This window comes from Marmota monax, unplaced genomic scaffold, assembly GCF_021218885.2.
Source record: "Marmota monax isolate L192 unplaced genomic scaffold, Marmota_monax_Labrador192_F-V1.1 WCK01_AAM20220418_F8-fsc00253, whole genome shotgun sequence".
Classification (NCBI taxonomy): domain Eukaryota; kingdom Metazoa; phylum Chordata; class Mammalia; order Rodentia; family Sciuridae; genus Marmota; species Marmota monax.
Window position 1 is genome coordinate 1,460,253 of NW_026695237.1, and position 27,632 is coordinate 1,487,884.

Consider the following 27,632-nt stretch of genomic DNA (forward strand, 5'->3'; position numbering starts at 1 on the left):
AGAATTATGATTGAGACACAAAAAGAAATAGCCTTAATTCAAGTCTGATCAAGTCTTGCATACAGTATTCAGGATTTTCTTGGTAATGGTGATAAGCACAAAGAATGAAAATTTGTTAGTGGCCCTTTAGCGCCTCCTGGGGTGGGGAGAGAGGGATTTTAGCCTTGGGGGCAGGCAGTGGAGAAAAAAAAAGGCAAAATAGCAAAGTGGGCTGCTATAGTTGCAGAAAGCATGTTGTCCCTTGAGGCCCTGGCTTTGATGGTTTAACATTCAGGTCTTATTCCACTGGCTACTTCAAAAGAAAAGATCTTGCTTGAGAGAATACTGCAGAGCAAAGAGATGGTGAGGGTGCTCACTGGAAGGGCTTTATTACAGTGCCCTAAGAGTCACTTGACAAATGCACCAGTCACCCAGCAAACACTTTGAATGCCTGCTGTATTCTATGCACTCTGCTAAGCTCTGGGATAAAAAGATGAATTAGGTATGGCTCCACCCTTGGAAATTTTATACTCTAAGAGCGCTGCTGAACATGTAAACAAATACCAACAGGGATATAACTGTGGTATGAGGAAGATAACAAGAGAAAGAAAAACTATCCTCTGATTGGTGGGGAGGAGTAAGGGTGACTTGGTTGGGGTTGGGGGGAGGTTCCTCCACAGAGGAGAGGATGTATCAGCTGACAACAACAGGCTGATTGCCAAGCAGACAAGAGGCTCCCAGCCTGAAGGAACAACATGTGCAAATGCACTGGGGCATAAAAGAGCCTGGTATGCTCACATAACACAATATAACCATAAGCTGTAATGCAGGGCACATGTGAGCAGGGATAGAGAAGAGCCTGGTATGACGGCAGACAGCAAGGGTAGATCACCAAAGGACAGTGATTCTGGCTAAAGAGTTGCCCACGTGCAGAGTTCTCAGAGGTATTAAACAGGCAGAGACTCCCAATATACAAAATACAAAGTCCAAGACACCAAAAAGAATGCTGGTTTTCAGTTGCCAATTTGACTGCCTGAATGGGCAGGCATTTATGCCTTACGTCTATGGCTAATTGTGTATACGTTCTCATTAAGTCTGCTGGCCAGTTAAATGTTTACTTGAACCCAGTGGTACTTTACCACTGAGCTACATCCCCAGCCCTTTTTGTTTTTTATTTTGAAACAGATCTCCCTAAATTGTTTAGGGCCTTGCTAATTTGCTGAGGTTGGCCTCAAATTTGTGATCCTCCAGTCTCAGCCTCCAGAGCTGATGTGCACCCTGGCAGCTTACTTTTTAGAGACAGGTCTCATGACTTTTTAATGTCATGCTGGGGCGCTCTACCGCTGACCTACAACCTCTCCAGTCCTTTATATTTTTATTTTGCAATGGGGTCTTGCTAAGTCGTTATGGGACTTACTAAGTTATTGAGGCTGGCTTTAAACTTGATCCTCTTACTCAGTCTCCCAAATCACAGGGATTACAGGTGTGTACCATTGGTGCCTGGCGCCCTCCCTTTTTAAAAATATTTTTTTAGTTGCAGATGAACACAAAATCTTTATTTATTTATTTTTATGTGGTGCTGAGGATCGAACCCAGTGCCTCACATGTGCTAGACAAGTGCTCTCCCTCTGAGCCCCAGCCCCAGCCCCCTTTTTTAAGTTTTTATTTTTGGTACTGGATTGAACTCAGGGGCACTCAACTACTGAGCCGCATCCCCAACCCTACTTTGTATTTTATTTAGAGACAGGGTCTCACTGAGTTGTTTAGCACCTCACTTTTGCTGAGGCTGGCTTTGAACTTGAGATCCTCCTACTTCAGTCTCCCAAGCAGCTGGGATTACAGGCATGTGCCCAGCCCTTTTTTAAGTTTATATTTATTTATTTAAGTTATAGATGGACACAATGACTTTGTTTTATTTATTTATATGTGGTGCTGAGAATTGAACCCAGTGCTTCACATGTGCTAGGTGAGCGCTCTACCTCTGAGCCACAACCCTAACCCCTTTTAAGTTTAATTTTTAGATGGGGTTTCCCTAAATTCCTGAGGCTGTCCTTAAACTTGCGTTCATCCTGCTTCAGCCTCTCAAGTAGCTGGGATTACAGGTGTGTATCACCAGGCTGCCCCAACTAGTGTTTCCTAATAGCAGACTATGCCTTTATCTTGAGGCCACGTCTCTTGCTGACCTGGTCATTTTAACAGCTGAGATTTGTCTGTAAGGGCTGTAATCTCTTAGAATGGGATTGCAATCCCTGTAGACAACCACCCACTGCTGCTTCATAATACTAATATTAGAGAATGTAGAAGCTGGGAATGTGGTCCAGTAGTAGAGTGCTTGCCCGGCAATAATGTATGTGACCCTGGGTTTGATTAACAGTACAAGAAGGAAGGAAAGGAGGAGGGAAGGAAGGGAAGGAGGGAGGAAGGAAAGAAAATGTAATGTCTGTCATTCAGTATCAAATGCTGCATTCACATGAACATTGCTCTTCTGGATGCACTGGGGGAAAAAATCCTTTGGACACCTCAACAAATCCCTAGACAATTCTAGAAGAGCCCTGCAGAGAAGGCCTGAGAATTTGCCCTAGTTAACAATAATCTTGTTGTGTGATCTTAGACAAGCCATTAAACCTCTCTGGGCTTCAATTTCTTTCTCTGTAAAAGGAAGGATTTAGGTGAGCAAAAACCACACTTAATAGTGTCAATGCCGAAAGAAGCAATGGTGGCAGGGAAGGTGGTTAGAGAAGGTTGTCTGGCTGACTACCCAGAGACCGCTTCAAGGCTGGTACCTTGGGTGAATAATCCTAATCTGAGACTGTTTTTCTTGGCTCTTAGGTCTAGAAATAGGAATTCACAATGCCCAGATAGGTACAGACATGCTTAGATGGTTCTGTTCTAACTTTACCAATTTAGGATTTGACAAATGACATTAAAGCACCATCCACCCAGGCCCTGCTTCCAGATCTTTCCTGTTATTCAGAATCTCACAGTCAGGCATGGCAGTGAGCATACCTGTAGCTCTACTTATTCAGAAGGATGAGGTGGGAGAATCACTTGCATCCAAGAGTTCAAGACCAGTCTGGGCAAAATAGTGAGATCCTGTCTCAAAAACCCCCAAATCCCAGGAACCTGGGATTGCTTGTTGCTCTGTGAACATGAACTATAGATTTAGAGGGAAATGCATAGCCATGAAGAGATTTTATCCTGAGCAGTGGTGAGTCAGCCAAACTAGCCCTGCCTACAACAAAGAAGCCCTTTCTGGTGACCAGATTTAGCATCTTTATTTAGACACATTACTAGTTTTGTCTCACTGACTTTTCTCTTTGTTTTACTGCTGTTTGTTTCACTGTTGGCCAGTTACTGTTTTGGTAGTGGCTGCTTACTAATTATTATGCTGGTTTTTAAGCTAAATTTCACTAGGAAAAAACAAAAACCTTACTTTTCCACCTTTAGATAGGTGGAATGATCACTAACTCACATACAGTTCAGTTCTGGGAGACATATGCCTCTTTAGCAGCTAATATCAAATGGCTAACACTCAAGAGCACTCACTCTGTATAAGGCCTTACAACCAGTGCTATACATGACTTCACTCCTTTACCCCTCACTACAACAGTAGGAGTTAGGGCATAGTTAATATCTCTATTTTATAGATAAAACAAAGAGGGTAAGTAACCTGCTCAAGCAATCTGGTTCTAGAGTCTGTGCTCTTAACTGCCACATGATATACTTTTATTTTATATAGATCTCATTAGTTTGACTCACAGAGGGGAAATTTCATTTACAAGTTTCTTAGGGAATTGACAAGCTATTCATCCCTCTCCCCATTATAAATCAGCTATAGTATAAATAAGAGAAAATATGCAAGTAGTCAATTTTTCTAATATGTACTTACTAGGCATCTTTGACTAATGTTACCCTGCAAAGAGAAAATTAAAAAAAAATAAGACAACTTACCACCGGAATTGGGATTTTTCATATTTCAGAGCAATACACAATCAGTCTGAGAGAGGTGAGCTGGACTCACTGTCCTGCCACTGCCTTTCTCTCCAGAGATACTAGGTACCCAGGGTCTGGATTATACCTAGAGAGAAGTACAGTCCCAGGACCTGCTGCTGGAGAGGAGGACTTGGGGGTCAGCCTCTCCAGCTTATTACTCCTGATGGTAGGACAGTTCCTTTAAAGGCAGAAGACAAAGCCTTCTCTTCTCACCTCAATCCCTGTTTACAGGCAACTTTTCAAAACAACTCAGTTTCTGGAACTGTTTCCTCCCTGCCATTTACAGGAACTGCAGCCATGGTAGCTGGTAGGGAAGAATGTGGGGAAGTGGAAGGGTAAGAAAAGGCCCCACTTACATCATACCTCTTAGCCACTTCTGGCAACTCATTCAACAAATTTTCCCTCCCATACCAATGATATGTCCCTGGTGACACAATGAGGGGCAAAAAGCCCTATGGTAATTGAGGTTGTAATACTTGCCTAGCACGCGTGAAGCCCTGGGTTCAATCCCCAGTGCTCTCCACCCCCCACCCCCCCCACCCCCGCCCCAAAGCCCTGTGATCTTTGACTAAAAGGTCACAAGATGTCATGAAGAAGTTGATTACAGGAATAAAGGTAAAATGAAAATGACAAAAGGCTTTTCAAAGGAAAAGTCTATGGAAACAGACAGGGGAGCTGACCTATTCTTCAGGGGTGAGCTATAGCTCTTTCCCTGAGCCATTCAGGTAAAGATCTGAACAATGAGTAGGAGTTAATTAGGCAAAAAGTGGGTGAGGTGGCAAAAAGAGGCTGAGGGCACAGTGTGAACATAGCTCTCATTAGCAGGGGAGGGGGTTTTGGATCCTTTGAAAAAGAGTAGTGAAGCAGAGGACATGCCAGATGATGATGGTTCCACTGGAGGGGGTGTTAAGGATTTTGGTTTTTATCTAAGAACACCAGAAAGCTGTGGAAGTACATAGGAAGGATACAACACAGAGTGTGATGTAGCCATATTTTTAAAATACTTTTTGTTTTATAAGATCACTCACTATAACTGTGCTGGAGAGAAAGGGTTGGGACGTGCAGAGTGACCGTGGGAGATTGGAGGGTAGACAATTTCTTACAGCTGTTCCAGTAAGAGATGACGGTAGCCTGGAACAGGCTGCTGGTGAGAGAAATGGAAAAGAGCGAACACATCCAAAATGTAATCTGAGCAGGGTGTAATGGCGTGCACCTATAGTCCCTGCTACCTGAGAGGTTGAGTAAAGAGAATCACTTGAGCCCAGGAATTCAAGGCCAGCTTGGGCAACAAATCAAGACCCAATCTCTAAAAATTAACCATCCAGGTGAGGTAGGTGCATACTTGTACTTCCAAGGATTCAGGTGGCTGAGACAGGAGGATCACAAGTTTGAGGCCAACCTCAGTGACTCGGCGAGCCCCTTAGCAAATTAGCGAGATCCTGTCTCAAATAAAAATATAAAAAAGGACTGGGGATGTAGCTTAGTGGTTAAGCGCCCTGGATTCATCCACTAGTGCCTAAATAAAGAAGTGACTAACTGACTAATGTAGAGGAAACTGATATACTTGGCTATGGAGGATAAAAGAGAAGCAATATTAAGGAGTCCTAGGTCTCTAGCTTAGGCAATGGTAGTACCATTCAATGAGACAGGTTACAGTGGACAAACAGCCAGTTTTAGGGGGATGGTCATAAGTCCAGCTAAGTCCAAGCTGCCCAGAAAACATTAAAATGGACTGACAGATTGACAGTCAAGACAGACATATCGGTCTAAAGCTCTATAGAAGGGCTGGGGCTGGAGATATTGCTTTCAGGGTCATCTGTGTATGAAAGACAGTGAAAGCAATGGGTGTTCAGAAGAACTTCTAGGGAGAAAACAGAGTGCACCTGGAGGAAGAGTAATATCAAAGGAGGATAAGCAAACTGGAATTACTAAAGAGATGGGAGAAAACAAGAAGTGTGTAATGTTCTGGAAGTCAAGGGAAGAGAATATTTTAAAAGGGAGAGACACTATGACAAATGCTAATATCTATCAAGTCCTAACCATGACCTTAGACTGTGAATAGATAGATGATTGAATTTAATCTGCATAACAACTTTTGGAGGCAGAAAATATTTCCCCTTTCACAGATGAGCAAACTGCGGCAGAGAGATTACACTGCTGACTCACGTTCAGGTGGCCGGTAAGTGAAGCTGGGATGTAAGCTCAAGCAGCCTGACTTTGATTCACTTTTTTCAACTATTCCAGATTGAGTGTTGCTTATCTAAAACACTTGGGAGCAGAAGCATTTTGTATTTTGGACTATTTGCATACGCATGATGGGTATTTGGGGTATGTGAACTGAGTTGAAACATGAAATTCGCTTATGTTTCACCCTTATAACAAAGCCTGCAGGTAGTTTTATACAATATTTTTAGTGTGTCTGCATCTTGATGATGATCAGTCGTATGAAATTGGGTATGGAATTTTCTACTAGTGATATCATGTTGGCAATTAAAAAGCTTTAGATTTAGAGCATTTTGGATTAGGAATGCTCACCTGTGCTTCTAGTACAATTTGTGAAGTCATATAGGAGGAAGACTGAAGAGTGGCCAGTGGACAAACTGATGAGGTCATCCTCTGCAACATTACTAAGGAACTTTGCTTCAGGGGAGAAAGAATGGAAGTCAGAATGGAGACAGAATGGAAGTCCATATTACGAAAACTCAGATGTTTAGCCTTCCTTTCTCTGTTGGTTCCATTCCACCATGGCAACAGCCAGCCTTAATGACCTGCTGACTTACTGTTTCCTTAGAAATAAACTGAACAAACAAGCAACACTTTCTGGAGAAGGCCACTGCCAGAATCAAAGGCTCGGACCAATAAATGTAATGACAACAGTACAACAGCAGAGGGCAGGGTTCCCACATCAGGAACACAATATTAATCAGAGAGGGTTAACAGCACTTTGGTTGATACTTTAGAATTCATGAAACTTTGAACAAATGCCTTTCAATATTATCTAACACTATTAGTGGATGGCAGGCAGGCTGAGGAAATAACCTCAGTGAAGTTAAATGCATGCCCATATTCAGGAATGCCAAAACTCACCAGATGTGGTGGTGCATGCTTGTAATCCCAGTGATTTCGGGAGGCTGAGGCAGGAGGATGGCAAAAGACCAGATTCAGCAATTTAGTGAGGTCCTAAGCAACTTAGCAAGACTCTGTCTCAAAATTAAAAAGGGAGACTGGGGATATGGCTCAGTGGTAAAGTACCCCTGGGTTCAATCCTCAGTAGCCCCACCCCGCCAAAAAAAAAAAAAAGGAATGCCAGGACTTGAAAGCAAGGAGTCAGAATGCCTAGGTTCAAATTCCAAATAAACTATTTACTAGCTCTATAACTTTAAGCAAGCAACTCTCATTCATTCTCTCTCTCTCTCTCCCCACTATTTATTTATTTATTTTTATTTTGGGGTGGTACTGGGGATTAAACCCAGGAGTCCTCTACCACTGATTTACACAACCATTTTTTTATTTTTATCTTTTTTATGTATAACACCATCTAATTTCTGTTTTTAAAAGATATGCAAGTCAAAAAATAGAATCAGGGGCTGAGGTTGTGGCTCAGTGGTAAAGTGCTCGCCTAGCATGTGTGAGGCGCTGGGTTTGATCCTCAGCACCACATTAAAAAAAATAAAAACAAATAAAAATAAAGGTATTATGTCCAACTACAATTAAAAAATTAAAAAAAATCAATATGAAACAACTAATTTACATTAATTAAACTTTAGTACATATTTTTTATTTTGAGATAAGATCTCACTAAGTTGCCATGGTTGGCCTCAAATACATGATCCTCCTGTCTCAGCTTCCCAAGTCACTAGAATTATAGGCATGTACCACTGTGCCCAGCCTTACTTCTCTCTCTCTTTTTTTTTTTTTAAGATACCAGGAATTAATGCAAATCAAAACTACTCCAAGATTTCATCTCATTCCAGTCAGAATGGCAGCTATTATGAATACAAACAACAATAAGTTTGGTGAGGATGTGGGGAAAAGGTACTCTAATACACTGCTGGTGGGACTGCATATTGATGCAGTCAATATGGAAAGCAGTATGGTGATTTCTTGGAAAATTGGGAATGGAACCACCATTTGACCCAGCTATCCCTCTCCCCAGTCTGTACCCAAAGGACCTAAAAACAGAATACTACAGGGACACAGCCACATCAATGTTTTTAGCAGCAAAATTCACAATAGCTAAACTGTGGAACCAACCTAGATGCCCTTCAGTAGATGTAGATTTCAGCTATGTGTCCAGGATAAAAAAAAAATGTGGCATTTATACACAATGGAATATTACTCAGCAATAAAAGAGAATAAAGTCTTGACAGTTGCAGGTAAATGGATGGCGGTGGGGAAGATAATGCTAAGTGAAGTTAGCCAATCCTAAAAACCAAATGCTGAATGTTTTCTCTGATATAAGGAGGTTGATTCATAGTGGGGTAGGAAGAGGGAACATGGGAGGAATAGATGAACTCTAGATAGGGCAGTGGGGTGGGAGGGGAAGGGAGGGGGCACGGGGTTAGAGATGATGGTGGAATGTGATGAACATTATTATCCAAAGTACATGTATGAAGACAATTGGGTGAATATACTTTGTATACAACCAGAGATATGACAAATTGTGCTCTATATGTGTAATAAGAATTGTAATGCATTCTGCTGTCATATATAAATTTTAAAAAATTAATTTAAAAAAATACAAGGGATTGAACCCAGGGGCACTTAACCACTAAGCCACATCTCCAGCCCTTTTTATTTTTTTTATTTGAGATAGGGTCTCACTAAGTTGCTTAGGGCCTTGCTAAATTGCTGAAGCTGGCTTTAAATTTAGGATCCTTGGATCTTAGCCTCCAGAGTCATAGGGATTAGAGGTATGTGTCACCAAACCCAGCTTCTCCATTTGTTTCAGGGGAGAAAGAATGGAAGTCAGACTGAAGTCCACTGTTTTTATTGGGTTGTCTTAAGAATAAATAAGGGCTGGGGCTGTAGCTCAGTGGTAGAGCGCGTGCCTTACACATATGAGGCACTGTGTTCAATCCTCAGCACCACATAAAAATAAATAAAGATATTATGTCGATCTACAATTAAAAAATATTTTTAAATATTTTAAAAAAGAATTAAATGAAACCATAACTGTGAAATGTAAAGGACAATGATTTCTATTATTATAATTCCATTAAATCTGTTTAGATGGAGGTGAAGGTGGGAAAATGAATGTAGCATAAGCAACATGAAAAGTACCTTGTCTTCCAGCCAATTACACACTGGCCTTCCTGTAGTTACAAATTTAGCAGAAATAGTTTGTTGCCTGATAAAGTGATCAGATTCTTCTATCAACATTAGCCCTTTTCCAGAGCATAGACAATACTAATCATTTCTTACAAGAGAAAGCACACATAGTCTGTGCTCATGATCCTGAGAAATGAGGCCTTGACAGTTCCCAGGAGCCTTAAGAATTGGATTTTCCTTGGATAATACTGTAGGAACCAGGTTAAACAATAGAGACCCAGTAGTATCCCTGCTCCTTGGCCGAACACCCCTGATGAAGGGGAAAAGACAATGATCAGAAAACTTGTCAAATTTCTTTAGCTTGCCAACTTGCTAAAAGCTATTCAAAACTCCACATTTTAACCTGGGCTATGATGTACACTCTGGTTGCTTTCCGGGCCTTCCCTGAGAGAGGGAGCCAGGCCCAGAGAGCTTCAGAGAGTATGACTGAGAATCAATGGCATTGTTCAAGGAAAGGAAGTCAGAGTCACTCAGAGTTTAAACAGACCTGTTGGGAAAGTGGGGGAGAGGAAGGTCAGCTATGTGTTCAGGAGATCGGAAGGATCCTGGCGAGGTGCCCAACTACACCAGCACAATTGCCAACTGGGCTATTTTCAGAAGTTTCCTCAGCTGGCCTCTACTGTACAGTCCCTGGTTCCAGCCTTAAGTGGCTTCCTATTGTGCGAGACACCTGGGGATCTGAAGGAAGGCTGTCAGAGGCAGGATTACAGATATGGCTGCAGATAGGGGGATGGGATAGTATAAGAAGGAGGTGAGGAGAGGAATTTAGACCAACTCCAGCAATTTCTCCTTTCAAAATCCAGCCCCACCCAGTGACTAGGAAAACAAAGGTGTCTGGGAAGGGAAGAAGAAAAGTAATTCCCTTTATTGAAACAGTAGGCAATCTGGGTCAGACCACAGTTGAGAGAAAGAACAATAAATTTCTCTAAGTAGCACAGAGGGAAATTCTCGCTTCCAGCAGGCCTGTACTCAGACACAAGTTCATCAAAAGCACAGGCAAATGGGGTGGAAGAGATCTTAAAAGATCACTCACAGCCAGGCACAGTAGCACATACCTGTAATTCCAGTAATTCCAGCAATTTGGGAGGCTGAGGCAGCCGGATCATAAGTTTGAGGCCAGTTCTTAGCAACTCAGCAGGAGCCTCGGCAATTTAGTGAGACTATCTCAAATTTAAAAATTTAAAAAAGAACTGAGGATATAACTCACTAGTAAAGTGCCCCTGAGTTCAATCCCCAGTACTAAAAAAGATATCACTTAAGTTGATGTCCATGTTTATTATAATTCAATTACCTCTGGGGTTAGACACACATAGTTATTCTCAATTCTAAAGATATTTCCCCCAATTTTTCTCTCTCACACATACACAAGGAGTTCTCAAAACAAGGATAACATCTGACTAGACCTATAAATGAAACAATTTGGGCAAAAGTCAAACTGACTCCATAACATAGTCACTCTCCCCAGAGAAAACGATCAGACTATATTGGAGGGCACCATGTCATTGAATTTACCATGGGAAAGCTCAGGAGTTGGGAGATATATTCCTTGGACATAGCTGGCTCTGTCCTCAAGATGAGTGGCAACTCTAGGAGACTAAATCTATATGCTTTACTTCCCCCCACAATCATGATTTTTGGTTTAATGTGCCAAGGTAGTTCAAAATTGCCCTTATTTCCTGTGGCTACACATCAGGTAACCAATGAATGTGTAATAAGAGAAATATGAAGCCGGGTGTATTGGTGTACACCTGTAATCCCAGCGGCAAAGGAGGATGGTAAGTTCAAAGTCAGCCTCAGCAATTTAGCAAGGCCCTAAGCAACCTAGCAAGACCCTGTCTCAAAATAAAAAATAAAAAGGACTGGGGATGTGACTTAGTGATTAAGTACCTCTGGGTTCAATCCCTGGGAGAGAGAGAGAGAGAAATAGGGGCAATAGGGATGGGGTAAAGTGTTTGCCTTGCATATGCAAGATCAGGGGTTTGATCTCCAGCATAATCACCACACACCCACACACACAAACACATAGCCAGGGGTTTGATCACTACCATACACACACAGAGAAACACATGGGAGAGAAGGAAATAAATGTAAAAATACACATGTATGTAGACAACACACTTATAACATAATATGAAGTGGCAAGTACTGATTATCAAGAGCTTTCTATGTGACAGATCATCTGCTAGGCACTTTAGATAGATCATCACATTTAATCCTTCCTAACAAGTACATGGGATGAGTAACATTCTTATCCTCATTTTATAGATGAGGTACCTGAAGCTTAGGGAAGTCACCCATCCAAGGCCAGTAAATAACTTGCAAAGCCAGAATTTAAAACCAGACAGTTTTATTCTGTAGCCTATGTTCTTATACTATTATCCATTGTGCTAATATGTGTTACTTTTTTAAAAAATATTTTTAGTTGTAGATGGATACAATACCTTTATTTTATTTTATTTTTTTTTATGTGGTGCTGAGGATCAAACCCAGTTCCTCTCACACATGTCTGGCAAGCACTTTACCACTGAGCTACAACCCCAGCCCAAATATGCATTACTTTTTATGTACATGCATTTGTATGTATGTTTTTTCTCTCTCACACATACACAAGGAGTTCTCAAACAAGGATAACATCTGACTAGACCTATAAATGAGCCAAGACCTCAGTTCTAAGTCCAGATCTTGTCATCCATGGCCTTTCTGAGTGATACTGAGCCCATCCTTTTGGTTTCATCTTTGATATGAAAGGGTTATATAATATAGTAGGTGGTCCCACTAAGTTTTAAAGTCCTTTGGCCCCAGAAAAATCCAGAAATTTCAATGATTAGTTTATTCTACCCTGTCTTGCTTATTTTGAATAGAAAACATTCACACAAAAAGGAAAACAGCAGAAATATATTTGACCAATGTGGGTTAGATGCCCAGATAAGACCTAGTATGGGAACTCACTGAGTTCTGATGCTGCTTATAAGCCTCAGCTATAAAATGAAGGAGCTGGCTAAAGGCTTTATATATAAGGTAACTCAAAGCTCTGACACTCTGCTCCTATCATACTAAACATCACAGAGAAGTTAACATTGATATCCCTGGGGTGAAGAGAGGAGGAACTAAGCAATCAGAACCACAAAGAAAATGAGAGCTCTGAGTTAGAGCTAAAGGGCAGGAAAATGCTGGATTCTCTCCAGTTCTTTCAGAGGCCAGACCTCTCCAGACCAACCCCCCACGTAGTTCCTGGCAGGGAGGCAAGTGCTTAAAGGTCAACTAAATTATTTGATATCAACACAGGGGATGCTTTGCAACAAGAGCAGTGTGTGGGAGCTGGAATCTATAGCACATGGTGCCTGTCTACAGGCTATCTTTCTCAGGACTGGGCACAGTCCTATTACTTGAGACCATAGGGCCAGACATGCCCACCCAGCCTCCAGAGAGGACAGCTCCTCATTCCAACAATGTGGAATGACTGTGGGCCAGGCACTATTTTAGGGTTCTGGGGAAGACAAAGACAAGCTCTCACCCTTGAGGATTCCAATCTGATGGGAAAAAGGAAGAACCATTCAGGGAGTGCCTACTATGTACTGAGTGCTTTGCATACATCATTTTATTCACTAAATCTAACACCCCTATTTTCTTTTTTCTTCCTTCCTTTTTAATTTTTATTTTATTTTAATTTTGAGACAGGGTCTTATTAAGTTGCTTAAGGACCTGCTAAATTGCTAAGACTGGCCCCAAACTAGAAATCCTCCTGTCTTAAACTCCTGAGTTGCTGGGATTACAGGCACGTGTCACTGGGCCTGTCTAACCCTGTTTTCTAATTGTGGAAACTAAGCCATAGAAAGCAGGAACAAGCTGGGTGTGGTGGTGCACACCTGTAATCTCAGTGACTTGGAATGCCTGAGGCAGGAGTATCACAAGTTTGTGGCAAATCTCAGCAATTTAGTGAGGCTTTGAGCAACTTAGTGTGACCCTGTCTCAAAATTAAAAAGGGCTGGGAATATAGCACAATGGCTCAGAAATGGTAAAGAAAGCACCCCTGGTTCAAACCCCAGTACAAAAAATAAAAGCAGGAACAAATACAAATCTGAATTCAAAATGTGTGTAACTATCAAGACACTGGGCTGCCTTCAAGCAATAATCTAAAAGCTATAATGAAGTTAACAACAAAATTAGGAATCGGGGCTGTAGCTGTAGCTCAATGGTAGAGTGCTTGCTTAGTACGTTTGAGACAACGGGTTTGATCCTCAGCACCACATAAAAATAAACAAATAAAAAAAAGGTATTGTGTCCATCTACAACTGATATATATGTATACACACACACACACACACACATGTAAAAGTGGGAACCTATGGAGGCATCCTGTGATGTAAAAGAGCCAGTACCACCATTTGCACTAAAAACAACTCTTTTTTTAAAAAAATATTTATTTTTCAGTTTTCGGTGGACACAACATCTTTATTTTATTTTTATGTAGCGCTGAGGATCGAACCCAGCGCCCCGCACATGCGGGGCGAGCACGTTACTGCTTGAGCCACATCCCCAGCCATAAAAACAACTATTGAGACACTTGTAGAATCAGTAGTGCAGACATGGGAAAGTCATTCTTTCTGGGTCTCAGGTTCCTTTATTCATAAGGTGAGGGTGCTGGGAGCAATCCTGGGAAGGACTCCTCTCATCCTCCAACCCCACCTCTAACTGCTCATTTGTGGTTCTTCCACTTTAACTAGCTTCAGGGGTGTTCTTCTTTGGCACACTTCTCTCCCTGCCCCCCCTGACTGTCAGGAAAAATTCAAATTCTCAAGTCAGAAGCTTGTTTTTCTGTTTTCCAGTAAATAAAACAGAGCCTAGCCCATTGTATGCTGGTAAAGAAAGGAGGACAGCATACTTACCGGAAGCAAGAACTGTGCCAGGCTTCATTGACAGTCCTGTACAACCTCTGACTTGGAGCAACATGTTCCCCACAGCCGTGACACCTCCAGGCATCCTCACCTACACATAAAACCAAGAAGGTCAAAGGCCTGAAGTATCAGGAAACAAAGAGACAGGATTTCTACCATGCAGAATAGAGTGAGTTAACAGAATCTCATACTGAAAGGATTAAGCCAAGGTTCGGCTCAACATCCAGTTTCCTCTCCATAAGATCTCTCTGGTAGGGGTTGAGGCTGTAGCTCAGTGGTAAAGTCCTTCCCTCACATGTACAAGGCACTGTGTTCAATCCCCAGAACCACATAAAAATAAATAAAGATACTATGTGCTCATCTACAACTAAATAAATATATTTTTAAAAAAATCTCTCTGGAAAGCACTTGGCAATTCTCAGCTCATTTCTTCAGGGACAAGAAACTCATGGCCTCAAACATAATTTCATAAAAATGGTTCTGACTGGAAAATGTAGCTCAGGGAAAGAGCATTTGCCTAGTCTTGTGTTTGATCCCCAACATCAAAAAAAAAAAAAAAAAAAGCGGCTCTGATTGCCAGGTGTAGTGATGCATAAGGATCACAAGTTTGAGGTCAGCCTCAGAAATTTAGCAAGACCTTGTCTCAAAATAAAAAATAAAAAGGGTTGAGGAGAAGCTGGTCGCAGTATCACATCCTATAATGCCAGTGGCTTGGAAGACTGAGACAGGAGGATGGCAAGTTCAAAGCCAGCCTCAGCAAAAGTGAGGTGCTAAGCAACTCAGTGAGACCCTGTCTCTAAATAAAATACAAAATAGGGCTGGGGATGTGGCTCAGTGGTCAAGTGCCCCTGAATCCAAGCCCCAGCACCAAAAAAAAAAAAAAAAAAAAAAAAAAGGTTGAGGATATAGCTCAGGGGTAGAGTGCTCTGTGTTCAATCCCAGTAAAACACACTCTCTCTCTCTCTCTCTCTCTCTCTCTCTCTCTCTCTCTCTCTCTCTCTCTCCGTACAAAAACAAAACCAGAATTTAAGCCTTCACTTACAGTTCTGAGTATAAGAAATGTGAGGGTCTCCCTGCTTTCAGTGTCAGCCTGTCTTATGACTATTCCTGGCTCATACCCAGAAACCATTCTGGGTTAAATATGTTATTGCCTTTTACTACTGCTCCAATTTTCTATCAATTAGTCGAAGAGTTTATTCATTCAACCAACAACACTGATCCTTCTGATAAAAAGCTCTATGTTAGAGACTGTTGGATAACATTGCCTCTGCTCCTCAAGCAGAAAATCCTTTGGAAAAAGACAAACTCTTCCACAATGTAACTTTTTACTTGGACATTATTTCAGAAGTAGAATTACTATTTAAGTTCATTGAAAGAAAAGTTTGGGTATAAAAAGAATAAACATGTAATAAACGTTTCTTATTTGCTAAGAACTGTCCTAAGTGCTTTCATAGACCCAATCTCATTTAATCCTCAAAATAATCCTTCCTGTGTCACAAATAGTATCATCCTTATTTAATGGATGGGAGAACCGATGTTCAAAGGGCGGGGGGGGGGGGGCATGATGGGCCAAATAGCAGATCAAGCATTCAGACTCGTAGTTCTGGCTTATCTGAAAGCATCTGCTCTTTCCATTTCGCCATACTAACTCCTGTTCATTGGAAGAGGGGCTAGGAAAGTCTCTGTAGAGAAAGTGAAAACATGAGCTGAGACTTGAAAGATGGAGAGGATTTACCAAAGGTTGAGAAAGGGTACCCCAGGGCTGTGTGGGCTAAGATCAGCATGGACAAAAAGCACAGGTAATCCATGTCCTTATGAAAGGGAGGTACCCCAAGCAAACACAATATTCTTGATGTAGCTCAGATACCAACTTTTTAAAATAAAGTGGGCAGCTGAGATCAAGCTGTGGTACCTGACTTGGCCCTAGAAAGAGGGACAAGGTTGTTACAAGACTCTCTTGTGCACTGTGCACTCTGTGTATGCAGCTTTGTTCTCTTACGGTGACTCCAGACTGCCACAGGCACAATGACGGTCACTGAACCCTGTTTCACAGGCACAGGGACAATGAATAGACAAAGCATAGCTCTAGGCACTCCAAGACTGCTCAGCACCATTTGGGGGCAGTCAGTGTACAGACAGTTGTCCTCTTTGTAACCCAGAGCAGTTAAACAAGTTGGCAAATTTTAAAATCCACTCCTCTCCTTTAGTTCCTTAGTGATGGGACATATATATGCCCACCAGTAGTTCTTCCAAGATCTAAAACTCTGACTCTTAAGAGAGGACAAAACTTTCTGAGTGGCAGAATGGCAGTAGTTAGGGAGTACACCATCATTCTCAAAAATCCAGGGTAGAAAATCTGAAAGACTCACTTGAATCAGACTCAGGTCAGATTAGACACTGAGCAAGATGACTAATTAGTGAGAGATGTGTGTGTGTGTGTGTTTACACAAGGGCATGCACACAGTTCTGGGGCTTGAAGCCATGGATTCACAGGCACTAGGTGTTGGTAAAGATGGCGCCCAGAGTGCTTCTCTTCCAGGAGCTCAGGTCCATGACGCACTGAATGGCAAGCGAACCGTCACCTCTAATCCCTGTGAATGGCGTGAACTTTGAATGGCGCACCTCCAATCCCTGAAGTGGCACGAACTCTCGGCCAATGAAGAAGTAACAGCTGACTCACCTTGCTCCTCCTCATCCTGTGTTAAGCCCATAAATATCAACACCCTGTTCATGTTCCTCTCTTACTCTTACTCTCTTTTACTCTCCCTCTCTCTCTTACTCTCCCGCCCTTCCTCTCTCTCTTCCCTCTCTTCTCTCTCTCCCCCTCTTTCTTCTCTCTCTCTCTCTCTCTCCCTCTCCCCCTTCTCTTCTGCGACTGGCCACTACAGTCCTGCTAATAAAATCTCGGACAGGTAATCGATTGTTTTGGCTTGTTGAGTTTACAGAGCTTTTCCACCATTCTTTACATTAGGCAAGTGCTCTACCATTAAGCTAGACCCCTATCCCCAGTGAGAGGGCTGTTTCTTTTTCCTTCTTCTTCTTTTTTTTTTTTTTTGTACTGGGATTGAACCTAGGGGTGCCTTACCACTGAGCTACACCCTTCTGCCTTAGCCCCCCAAGTCCCTGGGATTACTACGGTATGCTACCACACCCCGCTATAAGGGTTTTTAATAAACACTGCATCCAAATGAATCTTCTAAGTTCTGAAGTACCTTCTTGAAACATTTTAGAACCTTACATGGAAAGACTTTTCCAGTCAGTTTATGAGCATGTCTTACCCCACCCCCAGTAATCTCATTATCTTGGAGCCACACCTTGTTTCTCCTTTTTAAAATTTCAACCCAAAAGTAATAGTGTCTAAGCTGACCACCCACTTACTCAACAACTCAACATTTTGGCTCTGAATAACTTCTGACTGCTTCCAAAATGTAAAGAGGATCAGGACTTTCATTATGAGGATATTAAAGACAGCTTGTTGTTGCCACACCCTCTAGAGACTTCCCTGTTTTCTCTAGTCCTGAGAAACCTCCAAATCATTCAATCTACCCTTTATTTTATTACCTGTTCTGTATTAAGCACGAGGGACACAAAATCTAGATACCCCCCCTCACAGCCACCTGGTTCCACCTTATGCCTCTCTAGTCCGTCCCTGTTCCTTGCCCTGGTCCTACTGCAGATCTTTGGCTGCTTTTCCTTGTCTACTGTACAATATTAGTTGGCTCACTCAAGACTCCAAGTTATCTCAATTCCAGGTACTACTCCCCAATGTCTACAGAACAAAGGCTGGACTATTTAGCTTGGCACTACTGAATTCCATTCTATCTCACCTCTTAGAAAATGCAAACTTTCAGTTATCTCCACCACCACCCCCATTTTTCACTGGCTCCTTTTTATCAGTCAAATAAGCTCAAGTCTTTCCCATCAAAAACAATTCTGGACCCCATTTTCTTCTCTAGCTACCACCTTGACTTATCTGCTTCATAGCCACACCTATAAAAAGTTGTCTACATATCAATGCCCTCATTTCCTCATTTCCCACTTACTACACAATCTATTGCAATCTGGTTTCCACCCCCACCATTTCTCTGAAGCTGTCTCACCAAGGTCAACAGTAACCGCTTATTGCTAAATTCAATGGACATGCTTCAGTCATTCTTTCAACAAATATTTACTGTAGGCCAACTATGCATCTAACACTGTGTTGGGGGAAGAGCATCAAACAAGAGAGAGATTAGACACAGAGCAAATATTAAACAATAATATAATTGGGGCAAGTGGAATGAAGGAGTTATCAAGTTCATAACTAGGAAAACAGGGCTGAGGCAAAATATTCCTTGAAGAACTAATTTCCAAACTGAGTTCTAAAAGATGAATATAAATTAACTGGGCAAAAAAGGGGAAGGGAAGGACAACACTGGAGGGGTAGATGCAAAGACTCTGAGGCAGGAACAAAAAGCTCCTCACACTTCCAATAAAGATGGCTATAGTTACCTTGAAAGGACTAAGGGAACCACGTCTGGCCCCTGGCCTACTACAGTCCTTAAAGGAGTGAATAGCTCTCACAAGGTAAGCCCCCCCAAACCTTGACTTCTCATCATCCCTTACAAAGAAATGCTCTAGTTATATTTCATCTGTTTTGTATTACTGCCATACACATTAATGTTCTTGCACCCTGACATTCACACCTCAAGTTATTCATTATGTTTAGCATACTTTCCTCCATCTCTTGCCCTTAATTAGGTTTCTTCCTTGACTGTCCCCCAAAGACAGGCAGTATTTGTTCCATTTTGTCTACACCTGTTTTATATCATTTGTGTGTGTGTGTATTTGTGGTGCTGGGAACTGAACCCAGGGGTACTCTACCACTGAGTTACATCCCCAGGCCCTATTTTGAGACAGGGTCTCATTAAATTGCTGAGGCTGGTCTTGAACTTGTGATCTTCCTGCGCCAGGTTCCTAAGTCACTGGGATTACAGGTCTGTGCACAGTACCTGGCTTGTTTGTTCTTTAGTTACTGTATTTCACTGCATTACTTTTTTTTTAAGACTTTTTTTTTTTTAGTTGTAGATGAGCACAATACCTTTATTATTTTATTTATTTATGTGGTGCTGAGGATCGAACCCAGTGCCCCACACATGCAAGACAAGCGCTCTCCACTGAGTCACAACCCCAGCCCCATTGTTATATTTTTTTCATTTCAGAATTCGTTTATAACCTTTTATCACATAATTGTTGCATAGTATAATTCTGTTCATCATGCTACTTAAAAGAAAAAGGCTTGGTGCAGGGGTGCACACCTGTAATCCCAGTGACTCAGGAGGCTAAGGCAGAAAGACCACAAGTTCAAAACCAGCCTCAGCAAGTAAGCAAGCCCTAAACAACCTAACCAGGCCTTTTCTCAAAAAATAAAAAGGGCTGGAAATGTGGCTCAGTGGTTAAGCGCCCCTGGGATCAATTCCTGATATATATATTAAAAAAAAAAAAAAGAAAGCCAAACAGAGCAGCAATGTATTCACCAGTAGCATATGGAGGCACATTTTTCTTCTCAAGCACTACAGTGAACCTAGAATTCTTAGTGCACACATGGTCACTATAAGCCGACTCGTGGTTTAGAGCAGTGCAATATACTAATAGTAAACACATCTTAAAGGAGTGGTGCTGAGGATGGCGCTGTCAGATAATGAAACCAATGATAGCAGTGTAGAATCTCTGGATGCCACAGATTAAATTTTAACTATAGTAAATTTTCTCAAGTGTAATATTTCAACAATGCATAAATCAGTAACAACTAATGTGTTATCCTTTTGTTTTTTCAGACCAGAAAAGTGTTTGCTAAACTGCCATGAAGAAGTGATAATCAGTTTGGATTATTCAATTTTAATGCATATTCATAAGTATTCCATGCATCCTAATCTTATACCAAAGACAGTTTAGTAACAACTAATTTTTAAGTAATACTGGCACAATTTTTTTTGGGGGGTGGGGGTTGCTGGGGATTGAACCCAGAGGTGCTTTACCACCAAGCTACATTCCCAGTCCTTTTATTTTGCAACAGGGTGTTACTAGGTTGCTGAGGGTCCAAGTTGCTGAGGCTGATCTTGAAGTTGCTATCCTCCTGCCTCAACCTCTAAGTCACTGGGATTATAGGTGTGTGCTACTGTGCCCAGCTACATTTTTTTTTAAAGAAAAAGCTTTGAATAATGGTTGCATTCCACTTTTTTTGCAAAAAAAAAAAAAAAACCATAAAATCTGTGATGATTATATAGTGAAATAAGATATAGTTCACCCTGTATTTTTCTGTCTCTTTCAATCACCCTTGCTCAGCTTTTCTCCCTGACTCCCTCACTCCCAGTTCTAAGGGGCAAGACTTGCTGCTTCAACATCTTCTTATCTCCAGGGCCTAGGGTAGAGCTGGTACAGAACAGACACTCCTTAAAGGCAAATCCAACTGAAAGGTTATATACAACTGCAAGCTATGAAAGTAATTTCTAGTCAGATACAGTAGCATGCACCTACAGTCCCAGCAGGCAGAAGGCTGAGGCAGGAAGATCATTTGAGTCCAATGTGGGCCATATAGGGAACCCCTGTCTCAAAGAACAACAACAACAAAAGAAGTAATTTCCCAGATAATCTAGCCAGGTACAGTGGTACATGCCTGTAATCCCAGCAACTAGGGTGGCTGAGTAAAGAGGGGTGGCAAGTTCAAAGCTTGTTTCTCTGTTATGCATTCACATTGCTTATCTATTACAAAGTACCAGGGCAAGGAATATTCACCCAGAACCCTCAGCCTTCTTAGCTCAGACCTTTTTCAAGAGAAGTCTCTTAAAAAACAAACAAAAAGGGCTGGGGCTGGGGCTCAGCAGCAAAGTACTTGCCTAGCATGTGTGAGGCACTGGGTTTGATTCTCAGCACCACATATAAATAAAGAAAATAAAGGGCCATTGACAACTAAAAAAATATTTAAAAACAATACTTTTGGCTTCTTGAGCTCCCTTACAATCATGGAAGTCAATAATCCTGATTCTCTTACAACCTCTATTCCAGGAAATGCAAGAGAAATATAATGGTGTGAAGTCTTAGGGATTTTCTGTGAAGTCCAATGAAAGACCAATCCAGAATTCAGTCTATGCAGGAAGTTCTTCCTCTAGAAAAGTACCCCATTCTACCAAGTTGTTCACCCTCTCCCTCTATAGTATTTACCTCTTATATTTGCAGACTTATCAACAGTTACTGATTGTTAGAGTCCAGAAAGGGAGCCCAATGAAATATCACAGCAGTCTCCAACAATAAGGGGTCTTTATTAGGTGTTTAATAAACAGCAAGTTGTTCCTTCAATTATTATTATAATGTGCTGCTTTTAAGAAGGGGGAAAGGAGCTGGGGCTGTAACTCAGTGGTACAGTGCTTTCCTGGCACGTGTGAGGCAGTGAGTTTGATCCTCAGCACCACATATAAATAAATAAGTAAATAAAATAAACGTATTGTGTCCAAAAGTGGCATATACTGTAATATCAGAGACTAGGAGGTTGAAGCAGGAGGATCCCAAGTTTGAGGCCAGCCTCAGCAATTAAGCAGGACCCTGAAGAACTTAGTGAGACCTTGTCTCAAAACAAAAAAATGAAAAGGGCCAGGGATTTAGCTCATTGCAGAATGCCCCTTGGTTCAATCTCCAGTACAATAATAACAGTAGTAGTAGTAGTAGTAGTAGTAGTAGTAGTAGTAGTAATAGTAGTAGTAGTAGTGGGGGCTGGGGATATAGCTCAGTTGGTAGAGTGCTTGCCTCACCCTGGGTTCAATCTCCAGCACCACACACACACACACACACACACACAAAGTGGTAAGTGTGCAACACAAACAACAACTGCCAGCTTTGTGAACTCACTAGGGTAGGCACTAGTAGGACAGGATGGTAAAGATGCAGAGCCTCGGGGCTGAGGTTGTGGCTCAGTGGTAGAGTGCTCTCCTCACACGTGAGAGACCCTGCGTTGCTTTTAAGAAGGGGGAAAGGAGCTGGGGCTGTAACTCAGTGGTATAGTGCTTTCCTCAGCACCACATAAAAATAAATAAACAAAATAAAGATATTGTGTCCATGTATAACTAAAAAAAATTTAAAAAAAAAAGATGCAGAGCCTCTAAAATAATCTAATCTTGAGTTGGGCATTTAGTGCAGCTTAGCATCCCCAACCCTGGATTTGATCCCAGCACTACAAAAATTAATTAAATAAATAAATAAATCTAATCTAATATAGTCTTTCAGTATTTTGTTTTGTTTAAAGAAAAATGGGTTTGGAGAAGAAAGTTGCTTCACCATCACAAAGCTAGTGAAAGCTGATCTTGCAGCAACTCAGATCCATAGCCAGTTGTGTTTACATTATCCTTTGTAACCTCAGACAAGTTAAGACTTGTTGAAGACCCCACAGCAATTTGGTAGAAGGGTCAACTTGGTGCCCCAGCTCAGAGCCAGTACTTAACACTCACCTTTATCTTGGTCTAAACTGGGTTTCTACAAACTAGTCCTTTTCAGACATCAAAGTGGTAAGAAATTCTCAGGCACTGAGCGGTCCGAAGACCCTAATGCCTAGCCTGAACCAACACGTTCAGATCCTGTCCTTTCATTTGCGCAAATTTTTTAAAGCTTCTCATGTTTCAGCAGACAATGAGAACCAGGAACAAAACCCAGTCAATTCAGCAGAGCATAAAACAACAAGTGTGTTAACTGTTAGCCCCCTGAGAACTAGCAGGTCAGGTGCATAAATCCCACTTGTTTCAGGACAAAACAGGAAACAGAAGGGTAGGGCAGCAGCTCTGGTAAATAGCCAAAAGAAAAAGATCACATTTTAATCAAATGACTACCAAAGAGGCTAAGAGAAATGATTAACGATACTCTCTCCCCTATATCCCAAAGGGTTTTCATCCTCACTAGTTTACCAAATATTACTAAAGGGAGTGTCTCAGGAAAAATAATTAGATGATTTTTAAAGGAGCTTCTAAGTTTATTGGAACTTAGTTTTTTGTTTATAAAAGGAAGAATCAAATAGTTCCTTATAGTTCTGAGTCTGTGACACCAAACCAGGGGCCTTTCATTTTTCAGGTTAAGGCACAGACATGGGATTCTCAGAAGTTTCATTCTTGCTGTTTTCTTCTTCCCTTAACTCCTTAGTTTACCTGTTTTTTTTTTCTTTCCTTAACTCTTTATTAGAAAAAAAAAAAAAAAAACTATGCAGAACTGGAGGTAAGAGCTGGGTTTGAAATCTGTGTCCTTTGCCTTAGATAATTTATCTACCCTCTCTGAACTTGTCTCCTAATCTTGAAAAAGAGGATAATACTACCTACCTTATGGGATTATACAGCAAATTAAAAAGAAATAATGTAATAGATGTGAAAACACCCCCTACAATGCTTGGCATTTGGTTGGACCAATCTGTGAATTATTTCTCTTCCTTCTTGCATGTATATCTAGGAGGTTAGCCAGGGAAAAGAATGAACGGAACAAACTAACTTCTGAAATCTGAAGGGAATATTTTCAAAACAAATCCACGAACCTTTTGTGTGTGTATGTGTGGTGATAGGTGTACTAGGGATTGAACCCAGGGGTACTTTACCACCAAGCTACGTTCTCATCCCTTTTTATTTTTTATTTTGAAACAGGGTTTCACGAAGTTGTTGAGGTTGTCCTCAAACTTACGATCCTCCCATCTCAGCCTCCTGAGTTGCTAGGATAACACGCATGTACCACTGTACCCAGCCTGGCAACCTTCTTCTGTGTGTACATGTGCAAGGTACAGACTAGGCCGGGAACTACTGGGGCCCTGGTGAATATTTATCAGGCTTGAGGGACAAGGACATGTAGAGAAATGAAAAGTTAGAGTGGTGTCAGGAGAAGGGCAAACTCTATACTCAGAGAGACAAATGAGACAGAAGGTTCCTGTGTCTTTCAGGCTCCTACTTCTAACCATAAGCGGACTTTGCTAGGAATGAGTAGGCACTTTCTTATCTGGGGGAAGGCCTGCAAAGAATCTGTTTATCATAAAACTAGTTGCTCAATTCGTACATTCTCATATAGCATTTCTCTACCTGTTGTCCATGATTAAAAACTACTTTGAATCCTTACTATGTGCCAGATGATATTTTAAGCACTATTCAAGTATAAATTAATTGAATACAAAGATCCCATGAGATAAGGATTAGTAATATTAGTTAGACTCCAAAGTCTATGTCTTTACAGATTAAACTTTCTTTTCTGGGGATGAGGTTGTAGCTCAGTGGCAGAGTGCTCACTGAGCATGTGAGAGGCACTGGGTTCGATCCTCAGCACCACATAAAAAATAAACAAAATAAAGGTATTGTGTCCAGCTACAACTAAAAAAATTTTTAAAAAAACTTTCTTTTTTGATCAAACAAATTAAAAGTAGAAAGATCACACAAGGTGAGGGGTTCAATAAATACTTTAATATAAGCAGGCAATGGTTTCATGTTTTAGCCATTATTGGATATAAATTGGTAGATAAAAGAGTAATTCCTGCTACCATATAAGAAAGGCCAAGGGTAAGAAAGAAGATGGACTTGCATAAGACTACTATAGTTCTAGGTCCTCTCACTGAAATGCCAAAGTGATGCCTGGGGATGGGCCCTACCCCTCCCTAGTAGGCCCCTTAAACCTAGCCCTCTCAAGTTTCCTTCCCAGATCAGAAGCCAGCCCTAAGCTGGGAATTAGCTCAGTGTCCAGAAGATCCAGAGAATCTACTATGAATATGGAAAGCCTAATAGAGCCCTTTGAGCTTTGAAATTTTATAGTTCTCTTGGATCATATTATGGTCCCTCCATCCTATACAGATCCGTCCAAGTTACCCTGCCCTGTCCATATCATGGGGCATCTCCTATGCTACCTTCTCTACTGCTACCACTAACAATGTACCTAAGGGTCCACTGTACCCATCTCCAGATTGGTACTCTAGGCCCACATCATGACTTCCTGAATAAACCTGTGGTGTCTAATGCAGACTGGAAAATTACACAGTCCTCAGCCTGGCATTAAACCCTCTACAGTGTGACTTTACCCACCCTTTCAGCCTTACGTTCTGCTTCCTACAACTCCCCCAACTCCTAATCCTTGACTCTATCACATATATCAATTCAAATGAGGAGCCTGAAACTTGACTACCTTTCATCCTACTCTTACAGTTTCTTTACTAAATTATCATCCCTCCCACTTTTTAAAACCTATTTGACTTCTCAGATTCATAGGGTTGGGGATATAGCATGTACTCAGAATAACTGAGGTACTGGGGAGTGAGGAAGGGAAGCAAAGAAGGAAGGAAAGAAAGAAAAAAAAGAGAACTATTCCCTAATTGAAATTGGAGCCACCCTGGATACCTTGCTATTCTTAAAAAATGTCAAGCATAAGGCGGGGTGTGATGGCGCATGCCTTGTAATCCAACCTACTCAGGAGGCCTAGGAAGGAGAAACCCAAATTCAAGGCCAGCTTCAGCTAACTCAGTGAGACCCTATCTTGAAAATAAATGAAAACGGGGCTGGGGTGGTAGCTCAGTGATAGAGCGCCTACCTCGCATGTGTGAGGCACTGGGTTTGATCCTCAGCACCACATAAAAATGAATAAATAAAGATATTGTGTTCATCTACAACTAAAAAAAATTTTAAATAAGTAAGTAAATAAATAAATAAATGGGTGAGGATACAGTTTAGTGGTACAGAACCGCTGGGCTCAATCTCTACTACTGTAAAAATATAAGCATCAAACATATTCTGTAACTACTTACTTTCCCCACCAGAGCACATATTCCATAGGGACTGGATCTGTTCCCAGCTGTATCTCCCAGGGCCAGAAGTGCTTGGCACCTAGTAGGTACTCAATATATATTTGTGGAATAAATATATTAACAGAATTCTCCCTCACTTTTGAAACTCAATAATGTTATCCCATACCGGCCTTACAATACCTTGTCTTGATTTGTCTGGTTTTTTTTTTTTTTTTAATTACTCTAACTCGACAGTGAATTTCTCAAAGGCAAAAACATATATTATACAATTTTCACAAATATTTATTAAGGGCATACTATGTGCCAGAATTCATGTCTCAAGCAGCACTGAACACAAGCAGCATAAAGAGCACTGGAGAAGACCTATATTAGTCCTGGCTCTACCATTAGTTGAGTGACCCCGGACAAGTCCATTTTCCCCACAGCTTCAGTTTCTTCAAATGTAAAACAAAGAGACTACAATATCTCAAAAGTCTCTCCTGGCTCTGGCATTTGTTAAAATTTATGAGGTAAAATTTGGCCTAACCCAGTCTGGTAGACATCACAGACACTCAGTAAATATTTGATTTCTTTGTTGTTGAGTCTTCTGTTACACAAGAGGAATCTAAGGTGTCTTGGAGCATAGTTTGAACAGAATAACAGGTAAAAATTTAAACCCCACTTCCTCTCTGACTCTCTAGGCAACCTCATTCTGCTGTTTGTAATATCAAGAAGATGAAGCACTAAACCTGAAGTTATATGAAGTTCAGGAAATATGAACTCTGATCATGTATTTGGCTTATGGAACTTTGAAAAATAATTTCAGGGTCTTAGTCTCCTCACTCATAAAAAAGTCACTTTTTGGGCTAAGGCTATAGTTCAATGGTAGAATTCTTGCTTGGCATGTGTGAAGTCCTGAGGTTCAATTCCCAGCTCCTTCCCCAAAAAATTCATTTTGGACTTCTAGCTACTCAAAGACATCTTGTACAGTTTCATCTAAGGGGTGTTTCATGCTGTTCTGGCTGCCAGGAATGTTCTTGGCCCTTTCTTTTTCAGACTTTTACTTATCCTCAGGGGTCAGCATATACTTGCTTTTATTAAAGTTTTCCCTACTCACACCCCTAGGCCTTGATGTACCCTTTATTTAGTTTAATTAATTTATGTTTTGGTATCAGGGACACTAAGACACTGAGCCATGGCCCAGACCTATGTTTTTTGGGTTTTTTTCCTTCGGAGCCACTGGGACTATAAGGCGTGTGCCACTGCTCCTGGCGCTGATGCACTTGTATAGAATTCATTTCAATTGTTTTTCTCAACTATTGTACTTATCTCAATTATTACCATAGTTATTTATTGTCCACTTCTAGGAATAGAAGTATTACAAAGACAAGGACTATATCCTTTCCATTCATCACCACATTCCTCGGCACTTAACCAAATGTATGCCAAAGAAGTATATAACAAATATTATTTGAATGAATAAAATAATATATAAACTGATACATAAAATCTCTAGACAGCCTTTTGATTCTCTCAGAGGAAATCTGATAAAGATACTATACTCAGGAACCGGGAGCAGTGGTGCATGACTGTAATCCTATCTACTTGAGAGGCTGAGGCAGGAGGACTGCAAGTTGGAGACCACCCTGAGCAATTTAGTGAGACCCTGTCTCAAAATT

General features: G+C 41.2%; 1 protein-coding gene across 8 annotated transcripts in view; it reads right to left on the minus strand.

Annotated features, from left to right (window-relative positions):
- Positions 1–27,632, minus strand: part of LOC124089446 (E3 ubiquitin-protein ligase RNF185) — a 110,211-nt gene that overhangs the window by 38,533 nt on the left and 44,046 nt on the right. For all 8 annotated transcript variants that reach the window (XM_046439485.2, XM_046439487.2, XM_058577419.1 and 5 more), the window contains one exon: positions 14,190–14,289. In XM_046439485.2, coding sequence (XP_046295441.1) covers positions 14,190–14,289 — 100 coding nt within the window. The remainder of the gene's footprint in view (positions 1–14,189; positions 14,290–27,632) is intronic.